This window comes from Oxyura jamaicensis, chromosome 1 (assembly GCF_011077185.1).
Source record: "Oxyura jamaicensis isolate SHBP4307 breed ruddy duck chromosome 1, BPBGC_Ojam_1.0, whole genome shotgun sequence".
NCBI classification, from domain to species: Eukaryota; Metazoa; Chordata; class Aves; order Anseriformes; family Anatidae; genus Oxyura; species Oxyura jamaicensis.
In genome coordinates this window covers 181,233,958-181,257,931 of record NC_048893.1, presented here as the reverse complement: position 1 = coordinate 181,257,931, position 23,974 = coordinate 181,233,958, and the positions used below count along the sequence as shown (strand labels likewise).

The following is a 23,974-nucleotide window of genomic DNA, read 5'->3' as shown; positions in this document are numbered from 1 at the left end:
AAAAGAAAAGAAAAGAAAAGAAGAAAGCAAGTTACTGCTAACAACGTCAATACAAGGCAGTTGCTTTAACAGGAAAGGTAGGCTGCACATTCTTAATACTGATTGCAAGTTACTTTACCAAATGGATGTTACTGCTTTAAACAACTATTTATTACAGATATGTTTACCAGAGAAGCATAGAAAACACTGAAAACAATATAAAATAAAACAAACAAACAAAAAAGCTGCATCACAATTTCTATTTCTGGAAAGAGCTTTGAACTGGCTTTGCTACTGCTGAATGTTTTATGCCAAAAGCTTTTTAGGTTCATAGTTCTTCACAAACACAAAGTAAAAATAGACAACTGCCCTTGAGTCTTAAGCCAACATAAAATATTTACAAGGATGGCATGACAACCAGTATGCTTCAGTCTCTGTAAGAAGTTGGAATTCCCCTGATAAGTGGAGCCTCTGTGAAGTGCTATCACACTATTTATATCAAGTGTTATAAATGAAATTCTTATGCTGAGGTACACATATCCAAAGAAAATACAGCTTAAATAATATTTTTTGCTGTTGATTTTTACACAAATTAACTTTTTTTTTTTTTCCCCCCCCCCTGCCGGCAATTAATTTTTTTTTTTTTTTTTTTTTTTTTTTTTCTCGAAATAGCAAATTAACTACACAGAAATTAGTGTGTAGTTTTCACTGGAAGTACACTGACTCCATGTCTATTAAATCATTTTCAGTGGATCTAAAACATTAAGGACTCTTATTCAGAGCTTTTGGACATATGAGTTGGATCTCACTAGTGACCCATGAGCACACCACACATGGACAGGGAATGAACAAGATTTGTCAGACCCATGCAAAGCCACCTTGGATGTCTGTGTTACGTATTCCTACACCAGAATCACATTAAAACATGGTGCAGAGACATCCAATGAATCTGGCTAACATAATCCAAAGCAAACCAGGTTTGTAACCTCGCTCTCAGCCCTGGATGCGGCAGCAAAGCTAGTAATGAAGAAGTAAGGATATAGGATGGATGTGAGGTGATCACAAAATAAGAGAAGTGATAAAGAAGCAATCCAGAAGACCTGAGAGAGATTTTTGTGCAGAGCTGGGCCATCAGGACATGAAACATTATCAATGTTTTCCAGTGAGTGGTCAATTATCTAAAAGTCGGGAAACAATGTTATACATGTTTCTTGTGCTGCTGAACTTTTCCCCAGGCATTGTGCTCATGGGTCATGCGTAAATTCCTGTAGAAGGACTCCAGCTCACCTCCACGCAAACACAACTTTCCCCTAACTTGCAGGACTATTTCCTTTGCCCAGTGTCTTCTTGCATTGTGTTCACACCATTCTCAAATATTCAAGTAGCCACATTTTTTTTTCTGCTTAGCCTTTAGGGACAAAGCACTTTCATGTTGTAAGCAAATCTGATAATTCATTGGTCCCAAAAGTGAGCCTACAAAGTAACAGTGATTCACCAAACACCTGCAGAGAGGCTTCAGAGAAGCATTTAATGATGGGATGTAGTAGAACATGAAGATACTTGCTCAGTAGCCATGGATCTAACAGAACAAACAAGCCACCATCCTAATCAACATCCTCTTGAGGAGGTGGAAAAAAAGGAGTCAATCCTCAACCATAAATACCACTGTGCCTGAAATTCCCTAGTAAATATTTTTTGGTATTTAATAGCCAAATTTCATTAGGAGTTCCTTGCAGAAAGTGGGCTAAACAGAAAAAATATCTGCCTTCACCACATCCGTCAGTAGAATCACTACATTCTTCAAAGGTTTTGCAATTGTGTGCTCACTGTGCTCCCGCTGGGACTGACCTGCCTCCAGAAAGCCACTGCACCCTATGCCTTCCCTATCAATCCCCTAAAAACCTGCACACGCTGCCTATCTGCACCTCCACAACTGAAACTTCAGTCTGCTCTATACCTTGCTGAATAGTGGGTTTTGATCGTCACAATGTGAGATCCAGGGCAATATTGTTCAATATAAAAAGCAGAATAATAGTACATTGGCAAAACATCAGGTAAATACATAGGAATAAAAGGCAGCTTGGGCTCATTCCCATACCGAGCAGCTTTATCATCAGGAGAATTGTGGGGAAAGGAAATGCTGAGAAAGGAAACTGAGAACCAGAAGTCATTAGGGTCATAACTCATATGCGAGACAAAGCAAAGTGTTTACTTTAAAAATTATTTAAAGCGAGATACTGCTGAACACATCATTTCCCCAGTGATAGCTGACATCTCTGGCAAGTATTTAAAAAAATCCATGCTCCTGGGATAAAGTTTTTTTGTAGACAAATGCTACCAATAATGATGACAAAGAGAAGGAGAATCCAATTAATTTCCAGAAGTGCACGATTTCTGAAAGTTGAAGCTAGTCAAGAGAAGTGTTAGCATTTGCGAATGCGCAGATGGACACTTGTTAGGGGATCTGGTCTGTCTTTTAGGATTCTGTTCGAATGCAACAGGAGCAGAACTGCAGCGAAAATACATTATTCTGAGTCATTTTCTGTGGGGAAAACAAAACTAAGCAACCAGATATCAAACAAACAACCCCCTAAATCCCAAACCATCGTTTCTTTTTTTGTTCTTTCCATTTCTCATTTCATTATGCATGAACTGCTCAAGTCAGGAAAGCCTGAATAATTCAGAAATCAGAACCTGTCTTTCCCATCCTCAACTGCAACTCTGTGTTTTTCTGGATCCTCCCTGAAAGAAGCCCCAGGAGGGGACTTCTCACATAGCTCCCCTCAAAGCCCAGTGGGACTTTCAGTGAAGGCAATTCTGCCATGCACGTGGCACACACCATGTGCTAAGGCCACGTCGTCATTCCTAGCAATCCACTGCCCCTACTAGCTGTGTCTGTGGCTCTTTGCCGACTATTTTAACCCTATTGTTACCTCTGACACCTCCAAAATCCAGCTTTACAGGCTGTCACTGTGAAACCTGACCTTTCTTGCATCCGTGGACTTGTGGAAACTGCTCCTCCCAGCCCATCTTCCACACGCTCGTGGATGTGAGAGCTGAACATCCTGCTCATGATATGGTAAATCTAATTGCATAGTTATAGCCACCCTAAAGGGAAAGCCAAACTCTCATATGCCTAAGGGGAGTGGTTTAGCAAATTTATATGCAGATGGAAGCATATTAAGAGCAAACAGCTAGTCATTGACAGAATAAATATTCCCATAATAAGCGTATAACAAGGAGCGAAGGTATGGCATGCAAAGCAGATGGCTGATCTGTGCAACTAAACGTGCAGGTCCCAGCAGCCTCATTTAGGCTTAGCACTTTCCCTTTTTTAGATTCTTCAGGTTCTCCAGAGAACGAAAATAACAAAAAAAGAACAGGCAATTCCAGCAGATTAACTGCTGATCCAACTCAATGAGATCTGCCAGGTGACACACATCGAAAATCAGGATGGCCCAGCTTCTGATCCACTGAAATGGCTCCCATGAATGTGTACCTTTCAGTCAAACCAGGGGAACTGTCACCCTTAAGAGCCTCAGTGATATCCCCCAGCTGAGCGAGGCAGCCAGAGTATTTAGTTGCCAGAGCCCCTGCTTTGCAAATGAAGCTGTTGCAGGCAGAGGAGGGAGTAAACTGGGAGGCTACGAGATGCCAACCGTGTTAGTAGGATGTTGACTCACTGAAAAATGCAGCTACACAGATTTTACTGGGACATCTGTCAACAGTGCCATGAATGCCTCAGGCAGCAGGGTTCAGGACTTGACTCACTATAGGAAGTTTGAGGGAGTAAACGTTATTACAAAGAATGAAAGCAATTTGGTATTTTATATATTCTGGGCTAGGTAGGAAGGAGCGAAGCAAGCGTTGGCGGTAGTATACGAGAGAGGTCTGCACAGCAGGGAAGATGATCGTGTAACTGAAGGTGCAGGACTGAAGATCGAAACATACTTTTAGTACTGAAAGAGACCTCACGAGGGACGTTAGCCAATCATTTGCATTCTGCCCTTCTGACTTCCGTCTGCAAAACGAAGATAATGGATGAGACATATTCTTAGGAAAAACACGAAGCGTCCTTGGGTCTGAAAACCTAAATACTGCCATTCACCTCTTTGCACGCGTCCTTTTTTCTCCTGACACAAAAAGCTGGGGATGCAAGAATTGTAAAGGCAGATGAAATCTATTATTACAGAATGCCCGTCAGGAAGTGCTGTATGCGAACTCAATCATGTTTACAGAATGCTTTCAGGTCTCCACACTAAAATGCTAATTATCATTAGGAGTTTATGGTTGAAAAGGTCTGATGAATGCTTTTGTACAACAAAAAGAATAAAATCATCCACTGATAAACCTACATTCGAGAACCAGGGAAGGGAAACGTTTCAGTGTTTTGTCCTCTTATTTCCCCTGTAGTGATTTTTCAATGCTATAGAAAATTTACAGCCTGGCTTGCTGCAAAATTTATTTTCAGCAAACACTCTCTTCAAATTACTGAATATTTTAGACTTGCCATATGGTACATAATTTTTATTCTCACATAATGACCTTGAGATATTCAGAGCTGGAGAATGTCTAGTACTAGTAATTCATTTCAGAGCTAGGGGGACCTTTTTAACGTAATTTTAATATCTTAGAGTAATATATATCTTAGGGAAAAACTCCTTCATAGTTGCTGTCAACCTATTGACTAAACTCACTGTCCAGTTAGAATTGCTAGGTGAAACCAGCTCACAGCAATGCTTCTTCTGTGTACTTACATAAAGCTAATTCTTACTGGAAGAAAATGAATTACCTGCTGAGGATTGTATCTCAAATTTCCTGGAAATGATGGATGTTTACTTCTCAGATATCATCACATTATCCTCACATCTGCTGTGGACAAAACAGAAGCGTCCCCTCTGAGACCACTCCTGGGAAGCTTACCCAAACCACACCACCGACGGATGGACTCTCCTTGGACACTGGAAGCTGCTGGACAGTAAAGGTGTGAAATGCATGCCAGCCAAGAGGAAGGGGGCCACAGGTATGCTGTAGGCTAGCAAGGACTGTGAGGAGTGCCAAAACATTTTGATTTCCCAGGAGACACAAGCTGCTCTTTCTAGATGTCAGTCAGTTCGCAGCAGATGAACTCCACATGGTGGAGGCATGCACAGTTCAGCACCAAGATTAGTCTCTCTCAAAATAAAAGGATAGACCATTCAGCTGAGCACAATAAGTATGTTCAAACTAAATGTCCTAAGGAGTGCTCTGAAGAGGTATATATAAAAACTAGTGGTTAGCAGAGAAGGTAGCACTTTTGACAGACTTTGATAAAAAATTCCCTGTGGAGACAAACATCAACAACTGACTCACGGCCACATACCATCCAAAACTCCCAAGCAGGTTATGAAAAAGGGAAGGTTCTCAATTTAGCAAAGCCAATAACTGCACAAAATTCTATCAACCCAGAAGCAGACAGTCCTAACCCTGGGTCGAATCCTGGCTGTGAGACAAAGATTCAAAGGCAAGTATTTGTCGAAGCTACAGATATGCCCTCAGAACACAACACCCCCCAAAAAAAGCATTCAAGAAATCCTTGAAGCTTAAGTACAACTGGGGATTAAAACTCATTATAACTATTTATTGTCACTCAAACTTCCTCTGTGCAGATACTTAAGAAAAGATATGAAAAAGTGGAGTGAAAACAACAGAAGGGTACGTGGACAGCAAGAAGAGGACACCAGAAACAGAAGAAGCTCACTGTCAACAACATGGAACCTCTGCACGGTGAGGTCCCCCCAGAGAAGGGCTATGCAAGGTCAGGTGAGTAAAACACGTGCATGTATTTGCTGGTCTGGAGAGGTTCCAGAGGACTGTCATTGGCAGCTATGCCCGACACCTTGATCTCCGTGAAGAAAGTTTATAAACACGTGAAATGGATGTGCAATAACTTGGCAAACACTTTGAGCTGAGTGAACTTGGAAGATTCTCTCTAAACAAGCCCGCAGTGTAAGGCATTAGCTCAGCTGTTCAGCCCCTGTTGGTCCAGGCATGGTCCATGGTAATTCCCAAGCTAATGGACAAAGAAAACCTAAAAGACATCAGCAGGTGGAGGTCCATAACATAAGACAGCAGGTCCGTAACATGCATGTCTATGGTGTTGCAGCTATTTTTGTGCATATTTAATGGAAGGATGGCTAACATGTGCCTATTAATGAAAGTCAGAAAAGGTTTGTTGCAGCCTAGGGCTGCTCAAAAAGCTTGAAGACCTTGCAGATTCCAACAGAAATGCCACCCCATACCTGGAATTGAGTGAAGAATAAACAGAAGTGATCAATGTTAAAGTGGGATCAAACAAGGAGATTCGGTGTCACCACTCTTCCTTAAGCTGGGATAAGTCCACTGATCTGCACGTGTGAATCTAGTGCAGCTGATACTTTAGCATTTGCAAAACAAGATCACCATCTTAGCACAGGTGATTGTTATATGCAATGAGCTGTTCTGCCCAGTGACTCCTGCAAAAGCACGAATAAGATTGCTGGCCTAGTGCAGACCCAGGTACTACTCGTTTTACATCAAAGCCATCCACGTCTCCTTCACAGTCAGTATCTAGAAGTGGGTATCAAGAATGAAGATGACTGTTTCCAGTCTGAAAAATACCAAAATCAAGAGGGAATGACTGGTTTGGAACAAGGCTGGACCTAGAGCAACATCAGATTTGTGAAAACAACAGCAAAACTCTTACAGAAATTCCCTTTGCTTCTGTCCCGTGGCTCATCTGCCAAGGGGAGCATTCAGAAGTGAATGATATCTGTTCTCTGCTTTACGGCAGTACAGCAGACAAAGGACTGGAAGTTATGAGATTTGCTGGATTCATCCCTACCATGCAAATTCACTGCCTGCACAGGCTCAACAACAGCATCATGATGGCTCAGATCATCAGGTGGGCGGGTGGGGTTAATCTGGAAAGAAACTGAAAGACAGACAGCAGGTGGCAAAGAAAAAGTCACATGGACGTGAAGGAACTGTTGGCTATAGTTACCAGTGACACTGACCCACTGAATGCATGGGAATCTCACTCCTTGAAGACCAGATCTACTTGCTCTGCAGATGGACAATAGGCAAATTGGAATAGTTGACAGTGATGAATAAAAAGTCAGCACTTTGGGGTTATGTACTTAGGTAATGACTTGACAGGCAAAGATTAGATCTGAAACCATCATTGACATCACAGAGATGGAGCAACGGGTGTATCTTCAACACCAGGTAAGCGTACACTCAGTCACAGAATTTCTAGGTCTAGATATAACACCCTGCAGATAGAGAGCTGCTTCCACATGCCGGCTTTCTGTTCAGCTATTCAGGATGCCCACATAACGAGGCTATGTGCCATCTGGGCCAGAGGTAAGAAAAAAGATAGATGAGAAAAATGAACTACACAAAACCAAACAGGTGCCTTGGTTGTGCATGTAGTCATCTGCTGCAGCAACAAATCAGCTGAATTCTCAGATGCCACCACAGAAATGTATGAAACTACCAGAATCTGACTGAAAAATTATGTTCTTTGGTTCCTATGTTCTATTTCTTCTTTCAGTGTTCTTTGGTGTCCTTCCCCACCAAGTCAGAAGAAAATGGTACCTGGTTACCATACACTTTGCAAGGCTGAGTTGCAAGGCTGGTCAGTGGATGAATCCTGCTCTTTGTTGACATAATGAAAATCTTCAAGAACGCAGAGTGGACAGGTGGCCAATAACCTACTGAGGACAGGGATTAAGCTCTAGAACTTGTTGTTGTTGTTTTCTTTTCTTTTCTTTTTTTTTTTTTTTTTAAGTTTTGTTCCTGTCACTGAAAGTACTAGGACCAGGGTGGATAGGAGATACTTACTCACCCAAGGGTTAATTAAAAAAGATGGGGTACATGCACATATGGTTATACTTATTTACGTATAAAATGGTTGTCTAAGCTCTCACTAAATTCACTCCCAGAAGAGGCTGAATGACTGGTTGAAAAGCTGGTGCAATACAATCACCAAACAGTCTGTGAGAATATGAGGATTTGCATCTCAAAACACTCAGACTGTGCAGACCAGAGTCACCACTAGTCTAGAAAGACAGTTATGTCTGACATCAAAGCACAGTTGTATTAGGATTGCATTGCCTGAACAAGAAGTGGAGAATAATTTACAGAGCCAAAGCTATAGATAGAAATCTCATTAGGCAGATTATATGAGCTGAAATTTCAAGAACCTTTGCTAAACTATTTTTATACATGAATCAAGGCCGACTCCATAAAAAAAAAAACCAGCATCAAAAGAGGTCAGGGCTTTGGATTTCACACTGCATCCTGAACTAGTGTTTCAGCAGTACTGATGCTGAGTACTGATCTGAGCTTTTGCTTCACCTTGCTGCTGATGCAGAGGGAAGAGTGCCACCTACTGAGTCACTTGTTACGCTTCCTGCAGCTTCTGCCTTGCCTTTCATCACTCTTGGCACGCTGACCACACCTGATCGTTCTCTGGCTGCGGGGTATTTCAGAGTGCTCCCGTACACCATGTGCCCGCCATCAAAAACAGCTTCCTGATGCGCTGTAATTACTGAAGGGAACGAGGAGGCGTTCAGCCTGGGAAATTAAAAGAAAATAGCATTCCCTTTCCACTTACACGGGTAGAAAGGTAGCAGGAAAGCCGAATCAGGTTGCAGATCTCATGGGAATCGCTTTCTGACAAGTGTGTTTTACTCAATTTTGTAGTTATCTGTACAGAGATCTCTTGTATTGGAGGCACAGCCATAGATCAAGTTGGGTCTAAGAATACAAGCCACAACACATTTCTTTGGACATTCTAGGACTAACGAAACACAGACTACAGGAATTAATGGTAGCAACTTTTGTAACTGTGCTCATGAAGAAGATCAAAATATACCCAATGCAGATGAACACTAAGAAACAACAGAGTATTTTTCTGATTTTTGTCAGTTTGGTTATCTTTATTCTCTTGTTCATTTCATCGTTTTCATGATGCTTTTGCTTTGTGCTGAGATACAAGTGACCTTCTTTCAATAGAAAAAAGCTAACCGCTTACCATTTCTTGGATTGTTGTACATTCAGAGTACCATGCATCTTTCCTCAATATGGACATCAAACTGTCAATGTTGCATGTCTGCTTACACCTCAAGTACCTTTCATTTATTCTGAGATGGGCCATCGCTGTCACTCTGCAGTTTTCCTCTGAGTTCCAAATCTTTTCCTCTTCTTTTCTTAGTGCCGGTGATTGCCGGCTTAAGGAGCCAGTACACCACTAGCCACTTCAGTGCCCGCGTAACTCGCTAGCCAATGTACATTACAAAGAGCCCAGATTCTGCTCTGGCCTCAACTGCTAAAACTCGAGTTTTTAGACAAAGGTATCAGACATGTTAACTATCTCTGGGCATGCTCAAACTAAAATTTAGTGTGCAAGTCAGGATGCAACAAGGAGTCTGGAAAACAGGACCTACCATAAAAACCTAGATGAACTACATTGAACCAAAGAAGGAAGGCAGAAGAATTAAAACAATTTTGCATATTACTGATGAATACAGAAAGACATTTTACAGCAAGAAACCATAGTAAAGCTTTCTAATGATAACTGCAGCACTGAAGCATAACCTGAACAGACTCTGTAGTCTATCAACATTTTTTTTTTTTTTTTAAAAAAGAAGCTAGACAAACTTTCGTTGGGATGACATAGGTATAGGTGATTCTGCCTCACTATATCGGAAAATAGCCTAGAAGTCCTTCTGAGGTCTCTCAGACCACAGGTTGTTCCAGTGCCTCAACAGAGCTGTGCTAACCTTACCGCTGTCCAGATTCATAGTCCTAGTTGCAAAGTCCGATTTGCTAGCTGATGTTGTAAGATATGCAGGTACCTCTGGAAATCTTCAGTTCAGTTTGCAGTGTGCTGGCTAATGCACAACACTGTCAAGCTCTACTTTAATGCCTTGTCTGAAAATTTGCATGAGGACATTTTGCAATACAGAAGCTTCAGACATTTTTATTTTCTGAGCACTTTGGTTTTACACCAAGTGATTTGTCATTGTAATATTTAAGCCATGTAATGCCAATTTAAAGAAGGTCATAATTTTGACATGTGGCTGCTTCAAATAATGTGGATTATCAGCAGGCCTCATCTAACAACTAGCAGTTCATCTCTAAATCACTACTTTATCACTCTGTGTTTAGTTCTGGGAATTTACCAAAATGCCAGCTGAATTGTAACTAGATAGAAACCTTCTGCAAATATTTTTTTCTGAAGTTGTATTTCCTTCCATACATCATGAAATTATAGGAGAGATCTTTGCCTCTGAAGTTTTTGTCTGTTTCCCCATAAGTACATCAGGCGATTACAGCAGCAAGATCTGCACATCTGAACCTTCTCCTGCCAAGAACAGGAAAAACTGGCTTCCGTAAAAATGAATGGGAAAATGCAAACACTGGATAATATCAACCTACTTTCTCATTCTTGTTGGAAAGAGCTTTCTGTTTTACTTTTTTTTTTTTTTTTTTGTCAGAAAAATCACCCTGCAAAACAAAAAAAAAAACAACAACCAACACTCAACTCACTGTATTTTCGCAGATCCATGTGTTTCAGACTTGGATTTACTATGTTTCCCCTTTGGGAGCATTATCAGCAGTGCATTTATGTTATTTGTCTCCTCGGTAGGTAAGCCTCCAGACTCTAGGGAGAGGAAGGGGCAACCTCTCTTTTGAGACCAGAGCTCCCGGAGAGCAGTGCTGAAGGCTGCTGAGGAGCTGAGCTCTCACACTGTGTTTACAGCATGGGGCCTTGAATCCCTGCACCTCATTTGGTTGTGGATGTGCTTCATGACTCTGGGACAACACAAGACTTGGGCAAGTACTGCTGCCCCATACTCCCCGATTCCCATAAGATACATGCAAGGGTAGAAGAGAACTGCACCCTCTTCATCTGGGTAGGATCTGCTTTGGATAAGAGAGAGTCCTGTGTAGCACTGACTCCTCTCTAATTGCTGAAGCACTGCAGAGGCTTATGGAGAAGCTGGTCAAATGCAGTTCACTGTGCCAGCAATTCCCAGGCTGCTACATCCATACAGCAAACTACCTGTGTTCAGAGAGTTACTGTTAAAAAACTGCAGTCTAAAAAAAAACAAAAACAGGTATACAGAGATGTGAATATATATTTTTTTTCTTATTATCTTTATTTATTTATTTATTTATTTATTTTGACAGGAAGGAGGAGTTACAGAAACTTGTAAGAAGAGTCCTGGGAAATGATTGGGTACACCTGAGGAAAACAAACAAACAAACAAACAAAAAACAAACACAGAGCTGCTGCATAAAACTGCTCAAAGTCAAGCAGAATCCTGAGCCTTCCTGCCTGTACTAGTTTTAGCACACATCACTTACACAAAGGAATGCATAATCCTGTTTCAGTACTGTGTGGTACCGTACATCCCAGAACAACAGGGTGGCAGTTAAGCAAAGATGCCTCCTCCCAAAAGAAGCACAAGAGAAAGTTGTACCTTGAGAGGGATTATCTCTGCTAGAGAGACGGGATGCATGATTTGCTGTATTCATTTGCATTAAAAATGCTTTCCTTATGCATTGTGCCGGCCTCTGTCCCTGGTCTGTTATAGATGGAAGTCCCTTCTTCCCTAGCGTGGGAAACGGGGGAGAGCAGTCTACGAGCTCTCAAGAGTACAAAGAGCCTGGAGGCTTGTATTATGAGAGACCTTTGCACCACTGCATAAGTGGGACTAGAGGTCCGACTCTACCCAAGCTCCAAAGCACCACACAAGCGCTGCTGCAGTCCCGGCAGGACACGTTTTTAACTATACATTGCTGGTAATTTTAGAATCTCTCCTCTTTCCTCTTGCTGTGAGCAACTATTATTGTAAAAGTCAAAGGATCCAGCTCAGTTGTGTGCACTGTCCGATCAACATGCTAAGTAGCTGAGAGAACCCTGCCTGAATAAGAATGACAAAAGTCCCAAAACAGGGGCCAAGATGGTGAAAATGAGTAATCGCCACACTGAAAGAGAAACAACCTCGATTAAACTATATGAATAGAACATTTTGCTCTTTTTTTTTTTTTTCATGGTGTTACAACAAATATACTACAGGGCCAGAAAAAGAATAAGCAAAAAACTGACAAGTATGTAGACAGATATGGTAAGGTTGTACACACCTCCCCGAAGAAAACTGCATGCTCAACAAATCCCACAAACAAAAAATAGAGCAGACAGTCTGTTAGGGTCCAATCCAGCACACGCCTGCCAATCTCACCCACAGGAGCCGGTGCACCTCAGAGCCTGTTCTTGTCTGTGGCTGCTGCAAAACATGCTGGAAAACTGTACTGTTATTCAATTAAATAGACAATGCGTTGCACCTAAAAGCACAAGTCCAGCTGCTGGCATAAGACATGAGAAGGGAGGAAAAGAGATAAAGTGTTTCCTTTTTGCACTTCACTGACGATGAAGTTAACTGCAGGAAAGTAATGTTATCTCTCTTTGTATCTGCATATGTATAGTATAATTTACTTGTGTGGTTCCTGATCGCTTCTTGTCACGCATTTATAGAGATTCTTATTTTGACAGCTTGCATCCCACATCTACTGACAGACAGTCAGGGCATTTCAGTCTGAAAAGCAATGCGTTTATGAGGCTGTGTACCATGATGAAATATAACTCAGCAATTTTAGTGCTATGATTATTAAGATGGCGCTATTATGAAGTGGGATTGTGTTCCTGTGAACAATCAATGTTACCAGAAATAAAGCACAGAAAAGTAGCACTGAAGAGTACTAGTACCTTGCACTTGGTTTTCCCAAAGAATTCAGCTAGAAGATCTGAAAATTAATGTAACAACATCATTCTAGAATATTTTTTCAATTTGCATATGATAACCACATCTACAAAAGCAAACTATGACATGTAGGCTTCATTTGTGATGCCTGTATTAATGAATCCATACCAGTCATGCAGCTCTTGTTTCATCACTATGGCTGCACAAACCTAGATGGCAGATCTCACCGAGTGAGCCTGGGACAGAGACTACCAAGCAGGGGCTGGGCTGGGCTGGGCTGGCTGAGGCAGTGCCCTCTCCACACCTTGCACTTGCTGCTGTTCCCCGGGGTTTTTGAGGAATTCACCACCAAGCTCGGCTGCTCCTGTAGTCCCGGGGGAACTGCTGGCGGCCCTTGCAGAGGTGGGTCACCGTGACTTAACAACTGCTCCTTCCATCGCTCACGCTTTCAAAGTTTTTCTTAAAACATTCCAGTTTGAAATATATAAATAACCACGTAATTCAGAGCAATAAAATAAGCAGTTTTAGTCTCCTCCTATCAGGACACTTTTGGAACTGTATCAAATGAACCTTACTCCAAAATGAGCTATAAATTTCCATCTTACTTTACATTGTATGTAAAAAAAAAAATGCCTAAAAATTACCTTGTCAATATCCATCTAAGAATAATGATCATGAAATTATTATTTCCCAAAGCTGAGTTATGAGGAAAAAGCTCTTTCATTTTTCACACAGATAATGCAATGATCTTCTAAAAACAATACACAAAGCACATCCCTTGTCTCCAAATAATCCTAATGAAAACTAAATGAAAATAAATAATCTGATGTAAAAAAAACAACAAAGACTGTGTAAAATGGATACCATTAAAGTAATTTAAAAACAAAAATTTTCATAGATTAATTTAATTATAACCATTCAAAGTAATATTATTAATATTATAGTACAGCTACACTGTGATTATCATCTTGAGCTGACTTCTACATTTTTGTCAGGAAAAAAATGGAATTGAGCAAATAATGAAGGAACAGTGTGTTTTAAGTATTTTAAGGAATGTTATGAAATTCACCGAACAAACTAGTTGATAAATACTTCCTAGTCAGTTCTGCAACATGCCACGATTTAGTCCTAAACGAATCATAATGACCTAAGAGATTTCATTTACTTGGAACTGGCACTAACATTTCAAGAGTCTCATCAATCAAGATGACACGGTCTTTTCAGTCCCTTTGGAGGTCAGGGTTACCACCACCAAGAACTAAACCCACCCCTTTGCTATCCAACCATCTGTATGCAAAACAGCTGCGGCACAAGATGTTGGAGTCTCCTCGCTAAAATACTCCAAGCAAAATTTGAAAGGTAGGTGGGTAAATCAGAATAAAGAACGTGACCTGATCTGTGTGCATCTGGAAAAACTTTTTGCGCTCTGTGTGTTTGGGACGACTTCTGTTTCTTTCATCTGTTCTTGTACTAGTGAAAAGAGGCCTGCTCGGACACAAAAGAAAGAGCAAACTCCACACAAAACAACCCCTTTTAAACTCTAATCAGATAAATGCAGAAGCAAAATTCCACGAAGCTGCAGTAAAATTAACAGGTAACAATCCCGTCCTCCCTCACAAGACACTTAAGAATAATGACAGCATTTATTACCATTACACATAAATACTACGATGCCAAGATCCATTTTAAAATTTATAAGCTTTATTAAAGGGAACTCGCAGCTCAAGACTCCATTTCTAAAATGTGAAGGCAGTGCCCTGCAAAATGGCCCTGCGACCTCTTTCATTACGGCAATTTTAGGTATGGAAAACAATGAAAATGTGTGATGAAACAATAGCTAGTGCTGATACACACAGCCATTTACACGATTCACACACCTCTAGTTCAGGGCCTGGTTTTGCCACCTTCAGAACTGACCCTACAGACAAATGGTCTTTGGCATCAGTTCTGCAAGTGCTGCTCTGTCTGTCCAGTGAGATGGATGCAGGGCTTGTTTGGTATGCTTACACCTTCTGGATTCACAAAGCCCAGTCCTGAAACCTCATACTGAGGTTTCTCAGCTCTGCAGAGATGGGTAGACTGAGAATTTGTGCACAGAATTTGGGACTGTCCAGAAGATATGTTAGATGTGATCTCAATCTGCTAGTTTTCCTTGCAGATTTTTTTTTGAAAGTTTATCCATTCCCTTACAAAATATTCACATTAAGCAAAGCTAAAATTCATGCTGTGCTTTCCCTGTCCTGAAATGCTTGCCGTGGCATCCTGACTTCAGCATAACGTGCAGACATGGTGTTGCCTGGTTCATGGATAGCTCTGTGGGCAGGAGCTGACAGAAGGCTGATGACCGTTGGGGGGGGGAATAAAGACGAAAGGGAAAAGAGATGGGGCTATGCTGTGCTCTAACTTTTGCAAACACCCCTTGCTGGGAGCACACTCTGGCCAGAGTGCTGTCAGGTGCATTGGAATCAAAGAGGATGAGAAAGCCTGGAGCGTTATTTTTTAATATCAGAATGGAAACGAGGGAAGGATGGAAGCTGTTTACCTTTCATTCCCTATTAGTCTCTTTGTTTTTTCCTGGAGCTAGTACAAGCTTTTGCCAGCATAATTAATTCCTCTACTACCAAGAAACTAGTTCATCTTAAAGCAGGGAAGGAGCAATTTCAGGAGCACTTGATCTCTGAAATGTCTACAGGTCTAACGTGCTCCTGGTCAGTATCTGCCACTTCCCCACTGTGGGCAGAGCAGGGGAAGAATGGAAACACAGCCATCCTCTTCAGACATGAGGAAGTCCACCTTAACGGGGTACAGCTGGAAGCCAAGCGGGTCTGTTTACCTGTTGCACCATGTCTCTGTCATATTATATACAGGGGATACAGGTCATATTATGGACTAAAAGCAAGAAGAAAAAATCTGCAAAGGTGATGGTTCAACCTACCTGCTTCTCTACTGGATAGCTCATTTGCTGATGTGATAAATACCCGTAGTAAGGATACATAAATGACACATGGCTTGAAATCTGTTTTTGCAAAAATTGAAACAATTAGACTAAATGTTCTTTATCAGGAAGGACGGCCTGGTAGTAAAAGCACAGGCCTGGGACTGTGTACAGATTCTGCTCTGGACCTTGCTGCAACCAATCAGAACAACTTTCAGAAAGTCAGTGAGGATCTGATTTCTATGAGGAATTTTGCGTCCCTTATCTACATGCGCTATACTACTTGTATAAGGACACTTAACGGAAGTATAGACAGCAATCTCGAGCTCCAGCAAAATCAAATAATGGTGTCTTCAAACACACCATTTCTTTGATAAAATGAAGCATGTCTCCTCAGTTCCGTCTGGGCTTCTTATTTCATCTTCTTGCACTTTGTAGGTCACACAAAATGGCCCAACAAGAGTGACAACAGAATGGGCAATGTTCTCTGGGGTAAGAAAGCTTCAAGAGTCCCCAGAGGCTGCAGTGTCTACTCAGGGCTTTACTGCCAACTTTTTCAATGGATGGAAGGTCAGAGTAAAGCATGACCTGAAAAGTAAAGCCTGACCTCAGTAAAGCATGGTCACCTAGGGAAACATACCCTACTAGGTAATAGCCATAACTGCTGCTGAAAATTGTACCATGAACCATATTTATGACCATGTCTAGCAGTGATAGAGCGTGAAACTTCTTTTAGAGCCAGGTTACACACTTATCTCCTCATCGCAGATGTAAAATGAAGACTCTGCTTACATGTTTCACAGAGAAGTGGAAAATCAGCGTAAGGTTTGTAAATATACTAAGATTCTAAAATTCCAAAGGAGTGTTTAGCAGAAATACGAGCTGATACGAGTTGTCACGCTGTAACTTCACTTCTGCATTGGACATGGCAGCTACCTCAGAAAAAGCTTGTCACACATACTCACTAATGGAATAATCTTTGATCCCTGCTGGTCCAGGGGCACCAATATTGAACAAGTAGTAGATGGGAAACACAATGATTTTGATTTTCCTTTGGTTGTTTTCACTTTTGAATTTTTCTGGTCTCAGGCAATGTCAGAGGGTCAGGCAGGCATCACATTGCCTACAGAGAGATAATGACTACTATAGTCATAGATTACAGTATTATTAGTTTTTTATTTCTAAACAATGTCAAAAGATATCAGATACCCCTGGAACCTCTGACCTAAACATTGAAATGCTGTTTATGGCATCAACTAGCATTTCTCAGCAAAACCAAACCAAACCAAAACAAAAAGTATATCTTAAAAGAATCACAAACACTTTTCAGTTATGTGGGTTACAAGACACTGTTTTGCATCCCATTTTCTGAATCAAGTGGCTTAGCACAGTGTCCTGGTTTCAGTTAGGACAGTTATTTTTCCTCCTAGTAGCTGGTAGGGTGCTATGTTTTGGATTGGGATGAGAAGAGTGCTGATAACATGCTGATGTTTTAATTGCTGCAGAGCACTGCTTATACTAAGCCAAGGACTTTTCAGCTTCTCACTCTGTCCTGCCAGCGGGCAGGCTGGGGGTGCAGCAAGAGCTGGGAGGGGACAGACCCAGGACAGCTGACCCAAACTGGCCAAAGGGGTATTCCATACCATCTGACGGCATGCTGAACAATATATAGGGGTGGCTAGCCGGGGTGGGGGGGCCGGCTGCTCGGGGTTGGGCTGGGCATCGGTCAGCAGGTGGTGAGCAATTGCATTGTGCATCACTTGTTTGTACATATTATTATTATTATCATTATTATTTTCTATCTTAATAAACTGTCTTTATCTCAACTCACAGGCTTCACTTTCCCGTTTCTCTCCCCCATCCCAGAGAGGGAGGGGGGAGGGTGAGCGAACGGCTGTGTGGTGTTTAGCTGCCAGCCGGGTTAAACCACAACACACAGATAAAGTTTAATTCCATAAATAGTTTAAGCTATCATAACCTGGCACTGATGCTGAAAGAAGTAACTCACTGCGTCTCATCTCCAGCCACCCTTCCCCTCTCCTGCACACACATTTATGTGGCTGAGCAGTGAACCAGACCAAGAATCCCCCCTAAAAAAAAAAAAGGGGGGGGGGGGGGGAGCTATAAAATGATTCATTTTCAGCCCTCTCAGTTTAAGGTACTCAAGCTATTTGTGGAACTAAAGCATGAGAAATTGAAACTGTGCTCATCAACTGTGCTTAAAAATAAGACATAAACGCAGCCTTAGCACTGATAAAGAAAAAAGCCCACCTACTTGTTACCGATAGAGAAAGTTTTATTTTCTTAATGATTCACAGAGCGCACAGGGTATTGTGTTATCTAAAAAAGCAAGAGGGTGTTTGCTGATGGGATTTTCAAATCGCCTAGTATCAGACTGGTAAGTTACACCACCAGGGTCTTGAAATTTTCTCTGCCCAGTGCATGGAGAGGCAGGCACTTCCCATCAAACACCAGATCACAGCTTGCACACCACGGGTGGGATTTAGTTCACCCAGTGCTAAGCACCTAGGCCTCTGCCAGTCATGCAGGCTCTCTGAATACTCAACGAATAGTCAAATGACTAATATCAGCACTTTCAGGGCACAAAGCACTGCAACCAGGTGACCTACATTTAATGACTACTTCAGGCTAAGACATTTTGCTGTAGAAGTGCTATTTCTCTCTGTTAATGGAGTCTATATAATGTAGACATGGACTTATAAATGTCAGCATTTGTCAGATGAAATTTGCTGTTCATCTCTCAGACACCTAAATTCCCTACCACCTTAGGTACGTACCTCACAAATAATGTTTCCCACAGTGAAGCAACTTCTTTTTCTGGGGGGAAAGGAAAGAAGGAAGACAGGACATGACTACCCTAAAATAGTATCCTTAAGAAAAAACAATGTCACCATTATTCTATCAAAAAGTAACAAGTTTGAGTCATCCTTTAATGGCATATAAACAGAACACCTACTGTGACATAAGTTTGCCAAAGAAATCTGCATTGTGTCTTTTAAGCTGTCAGCATGGTTGGAATCCATGAAAGTGTGCAGCTAACATCAATGCCTGGTATTGAGAATTGAACTGTGTCCAGCATAATTCAGCGCGTATTATTCCTAAATTACTGCATCCCTGCTAATTCTAACAGTGGCCTCCTCAGCTACATTTGCTAATCACAATAAATTGTAGAGTATTTGGTTTTCTAAATGCCTGGATATATGAGCTCCTGGGGAGGTGAGACAGATAAGCTCTTTTTGAGCTCCAGACTCATAAAAAAAATAGAAGAGATGAAAAAACAGCTGACCAAAATACAACTGGTCTGATTCAATCTCTGTGTTACTTCCAAGTTATGTGTTATACCATTTGGATCACAGGAGTTAAATGGATGCAATCTTGGTGTGATACAGAAGGAAATAGGCCTTTTGTCCATTCTCTTTATTGCAATAAATGTAATCATGGTATGCCCTTTTTAGTAAATATGGAAAAGTCTATATCTTAAGGAAAACATGGTGAAAGTTCAGTTAGTAGAGAGACATGACAGAAATCTGCAGGAAGAATGTCTGGATCTAGACATGATATAATTTGTATTTGCCTGAAATATACTTCGTACGCAAAAAGCAGCACTTTGAAAGAAGAAGAAAAATTACCTATTCTGCTGAACAAAATCTGCAAATACCAAGTTCCAATGTTTATTACTAATTTAAAGCACTGGCCAATTCTAAAAATAGACCACTCATTTCTAAAGAAATACCGTGCCTCCAGTCTGTCTCTAGACTTGATGGTACTCTAAGCAACTGTGGTACTTCCTGCATTACACTGCTGTTACTATAGCACTACATGGACCGTACTTAGAAAGATGTGTGGAACTGCTATTCACTGCTATTTATTGCATTAATACTTCCTGAATTTCAACAAAAAGTGAAATGCAGACTTTGGAAAAGAAAATAAAAAATACTAAAAAAAATATGTTGCTGCCTTCTCTTCCACACACTTCTAGCCAAACAACAGCATTACTGTAACACCACTTCAAAAATATTTACTCAGTATTAATGGGAAGGCAGTTAAGCAACGATACTTGCACATGCCTGAACATTTGACCGAGGTAAAAACCAAATAAAGCTCACACGTATCTTTATTTTTACTAATTTTTACTATCTATTCCAGCTAGAACAAAGAACAAACTAGAACAGATGTTTGTGCTTTTGCAGAAATGGAAAAGAGCAAATCCATTTTCTAAGGAAAGGAAATGGCCAGTGGGAAGACAATAATGTTTTCAATTAATAAGAAAGTGGAGCTCACCTTCGAATTTTCACTTCAGTGAACAGGAGTCAGCGCATTTCACAAAATACTGAATTTGTATGGTGCGTACATATTATTTTTGGGTAAGTGAACAATATATTAAAACCAACAATAAGAAATTTTGCTTTTGTTGAAAGTGAGTAGATAACTTGAAATAAACACCTCATCAAGAGAAAGAGAACTGCTGAGCTATTAATTTCATGTATAATTACTGTTAAATGCTATTGACTTTGGGATCAGAGGAATGGAGGGTGGCATACGGATGCCAATATTTGAAAATGCCTCTGAAGCTCTTTGTGGAAGAGATGCGAGTAGGACTGAAAAGTACCAGAAAATATGTTTAAGAGCAGAATAAACACACGCCTAGTAACAACGGCTAATAGGGAACTGTGACTATGGCTTTTGGAGGTCACATCTCAGTAAACTAGAAAAGTTCTTTGAGTGATTATGCATTGAGTGAATACGCTTCCATTTCAGAAATCTTCTGATGAAGTTATCTATCATAGACTATTACGGCGCTGTTAAGGAGGAATACCAAAAAAAGATGCCAAGAAATCAAAGCTTCTTTTCACTGCTAACTAAAAGGCAGAGCGAAAGAAAAATAAATAAAATAATAATAATAATAATAATAAAACAGGAACAAACGGTTGCTTTCTTCTACAGTTAACAGATATTACCTGACAAGTCTCACAAATATATGTTCAATATACACATAAATGATCTGGAAAATGGAGGAGTAAAAAGGGACAGTTCTCCAACGATATTAAATTACAGATGTTAATAAAAACAAAAATTGTCCTCCACTTGCTGCAAAAGAATCTTTTGAAACTGAATGAGCATAAGATAAACAGACAGATGAAAATTCTATATCAATAAATACAGTCAGACACACTGGAAAAAAATGGACCTAGGTATTATTCTCTACTTCTTACATGATTCCCGTAATTCAGTTTTTCACAGTACAAGAATTGCAGCCAAATTAATAATCCAGTAGCAAATTTACAAGAAACAGGTGGGGTTTTTTTTGCCCCCTACAAACTCCACAGTTAAACATGGAACTCATGGCTACAAGATGCTTTGTATATCAAAAGAGAAAATGAATATAAAAGACAACTTAATGGCAAAAAATATATATATATATATATATCCACCCTCAGGGGCTATTAATCACAAAACTGTACTATGGAGTCTGGCTTCAACATGTCTACACAACAAACACCTTACAGGAAGCTGAGATGGCATCCTATCTGCTTTCTTGAACATCCAGTGTTGGCCACTGTCAAAGAAAGGATATTGGACTAGAAGTAGCTTTGATTCAATGAAAAGCAGCTATTTTTATGTTGTGTGATATTAATGGACACTGCTGGCACCCAGGTAACTCACAACTGAGAGACAAAAATATTTGCATTTTGGAACTATGACACTGATCCTAAAATAGCTTACTTTTATTATGCAGAAATAAAACAACATTTAGCTATTAAGGAAGTGCATCCAAACCTGCTGGGAAATACCTCTAATGGATTAAACAGACTTTGACTACAGCATCAGCTTGTAAAGAAATAATAATTAAACAAAAACAAACAAACAAAACATTATTGATTAGAAATAAGGCTTTACTAAACCACCAGAACTGAACACTTCCACTTAGAGAATTCAGGGTAGAATCCATCACGGACTGGGGGAGGATATCAACACCCAGACTAAAAATCACAGGACACTTATTCTAAAACCAGCAATGAAGATACAATGGTAGCATTGATGCCTGGAAGCTACCACACTTAACCTCCAGATGAGATGAATTACTTTTCAGAAGTGCCTATTTATTTCCCTTTACTGTAAAGGCAGTCCAAGTGACTAGTTCAGATGTAGAAGTCTTCGTTAGAGTTGTCTAAAACCAAATTAGATTAATCCAACAGCCTTGGAGGCTCACTGAAGACCGAGATAACTTTCATCTGTACCCATTTTGCATACTGAATTTGTCCATACAGTGCAATATTTGCAGAACAAATTACTTAGAAGAAACTCATGGATGGTTTTAACAATAAATAACACATTTTCAAGGTACTGAACCTGAGTCAGAAAATGTTCTAAATATGAAGGAGCGACTTACATCAGTTTTAGGTCGTGCTCCAGTTGAGACTGGGTAAGGTAAACAATCTAGATCCTGGTAGTCTACTCTTCTATTTTTCCAAGATCCCTTTCCTTGATGATCTCCATAAAAGCTCTTCTCCACTGGAACAGGGCACTGTAAGAGAATTTTAAAAACCCTGTAAATAAAGGCAAGTCATAAATAATTTTAATGTGAACTGCAAGAAAAAAGCACTGGAATTATATCTTTTTCAAACTTTTTTTTTTTTTTTTTTCCTGTGATGTAAGATAAACATTTGGCCGCAATCTTTTTTCTTAAAAACACCTGCTTCAACATTTTTAAATTTTGGTGTAAAGCAGATTTCTTAACAGTTAGTATACACACCTGGAGAATCCGTAAATAGTTGTACATCTTTCTGAATATCAAGGAACTGAATGACATAAATAACTTATATGGATACCTATCAAACTCCCATTTTGAAATTACAGACCCTGAACTTTCAAAATCCACTTTTCTTTGTCCAACAGGTACCTGGCCACACTGAATTGCACAACATTCCCCTATGCATCCTGATTTGCTTCAAGAGAACAACGTGTGAGCAACAAGCAAGCCAAGCTGCAATCCTGTCTTGAAAAGGCTGTGGTACTCAGCAACTTCGTCTGTCTTCACTGCCAGACAGGCTTCCCACATCTCTTGTTTTCCTGAACCTGTAGGTGACACCTGGGGGAGGAAAGTCCCTCCCAGTGTAAGCCAGGAGCAGGTTCGAGACCACCTGATGCAACTGAACAGGTACAAGTCTGTGGGTCCTGATGACATGCATCCCAGGGGAACTGAGGGAACTGGCTGATGGAGTTGCAAAGCCTCTCTCCACCATATTTGAAAAGTCCTGGCAGTCAGGTGAACTCCCTGGTGACTGGAAAAAGGGAAATATCACTCCCATTTTAAAAAAGGGTAGAAAGGAAGACCCTGGGAACTACAGACCAGTGAGCCTCACCTCTGTGCCTGGCAAGATCACAAAACTGATCCTCCTGGAAGCAACGATAAGGCATATGCAAGACCCGGGGTTAACCAAGTCAGCCAGCATGCCTTTACCAATGGCAAATCATGCCTGACCAATCTGGTGGCTTTCTATGGTGGAATGACTGCATCAGTTGACAAGGGAAGACCAACCGATGTCACCTGCTTGGACTTCCGTAAGGCCTTTGACATAATCCCACATGACATCCTGATCTCCAAATTGGAGAGAGATGGATTTGATGGGCGGGCCATTCAGCGGATAAGGAATTGGCCTGAAGGTCGCAACCCAGAGACTTGTGGTCAATGGGCTATGTCCAGTTGGAGGCCGGTGACGAGTGGTGTCCCTTAGGGGTCTGACTTGGGATTGGTACTGTTTAACATTTTTATCAATGAGATAGACAATGGGGTCGAGTGCACCCTCAGCACGTCTGCAGATGGCACTAAGCTGAGTGGTACAGTTGATACAACAGAAGGAATGCCATCCAAAGGGACCTGGACAAGCTAGAAAAGTGGGCCCATGTGAACCTAATGAGGTTCAACAAGTCCAAGTGCAAGGTGCTGCACCTGGGTTGCAGTAATCCCAGACATGAGTGCAGACTGGGTGGAGAACTCATTGAGAGCAGCCCTGCAGAGAAGGACTTGGAGGTTCTGGTGGATGAAAAGCTCGACATGAGCCAGAAGTACTAGCTCAACATGGGCTTGCAGCCCAGAGAGCCAACTGTGTCCTGGGCTGCATCAACAGAGGGGTGGCCTCTGTTGGTGGAGGGAGGGGTTGTCCCCCTCTGTTTTGCCCTTGTGAGGCCCCACCTGGAGCACTGCATCCAGGTCTGGGGCCCCCAGCAAAAGAAGGATGTGGGG

General features: G+C 41.0%; 1 protein-coding gene across 4 annotated transcripts in view; it reads right to left on the bottom strand.

Moving 5' to 3' along the window:
- The window catches only part of STARD13 (StAR related lipid transfer domain containing 13), a 295,349-nt gene that overhangs the window by 196,576 nt on the left and 74,799 nt on the right, over positions 1-23,974 (bottom strand). For all 4 annotated transcript variants that reach the window (XM_035324523.1, XM_035324532.1, XM_035324539.1 and 1 more), the window contains one exon: positions 22,121-22,255. In XM_035324523.1, the coding sequence (XP_035180414.1) occupies positions 22,121-22,255 (135 nt within the window). The remainder of the gene's footprint in view (positions 1-22,120; positions 22,256-23,974) is intronic.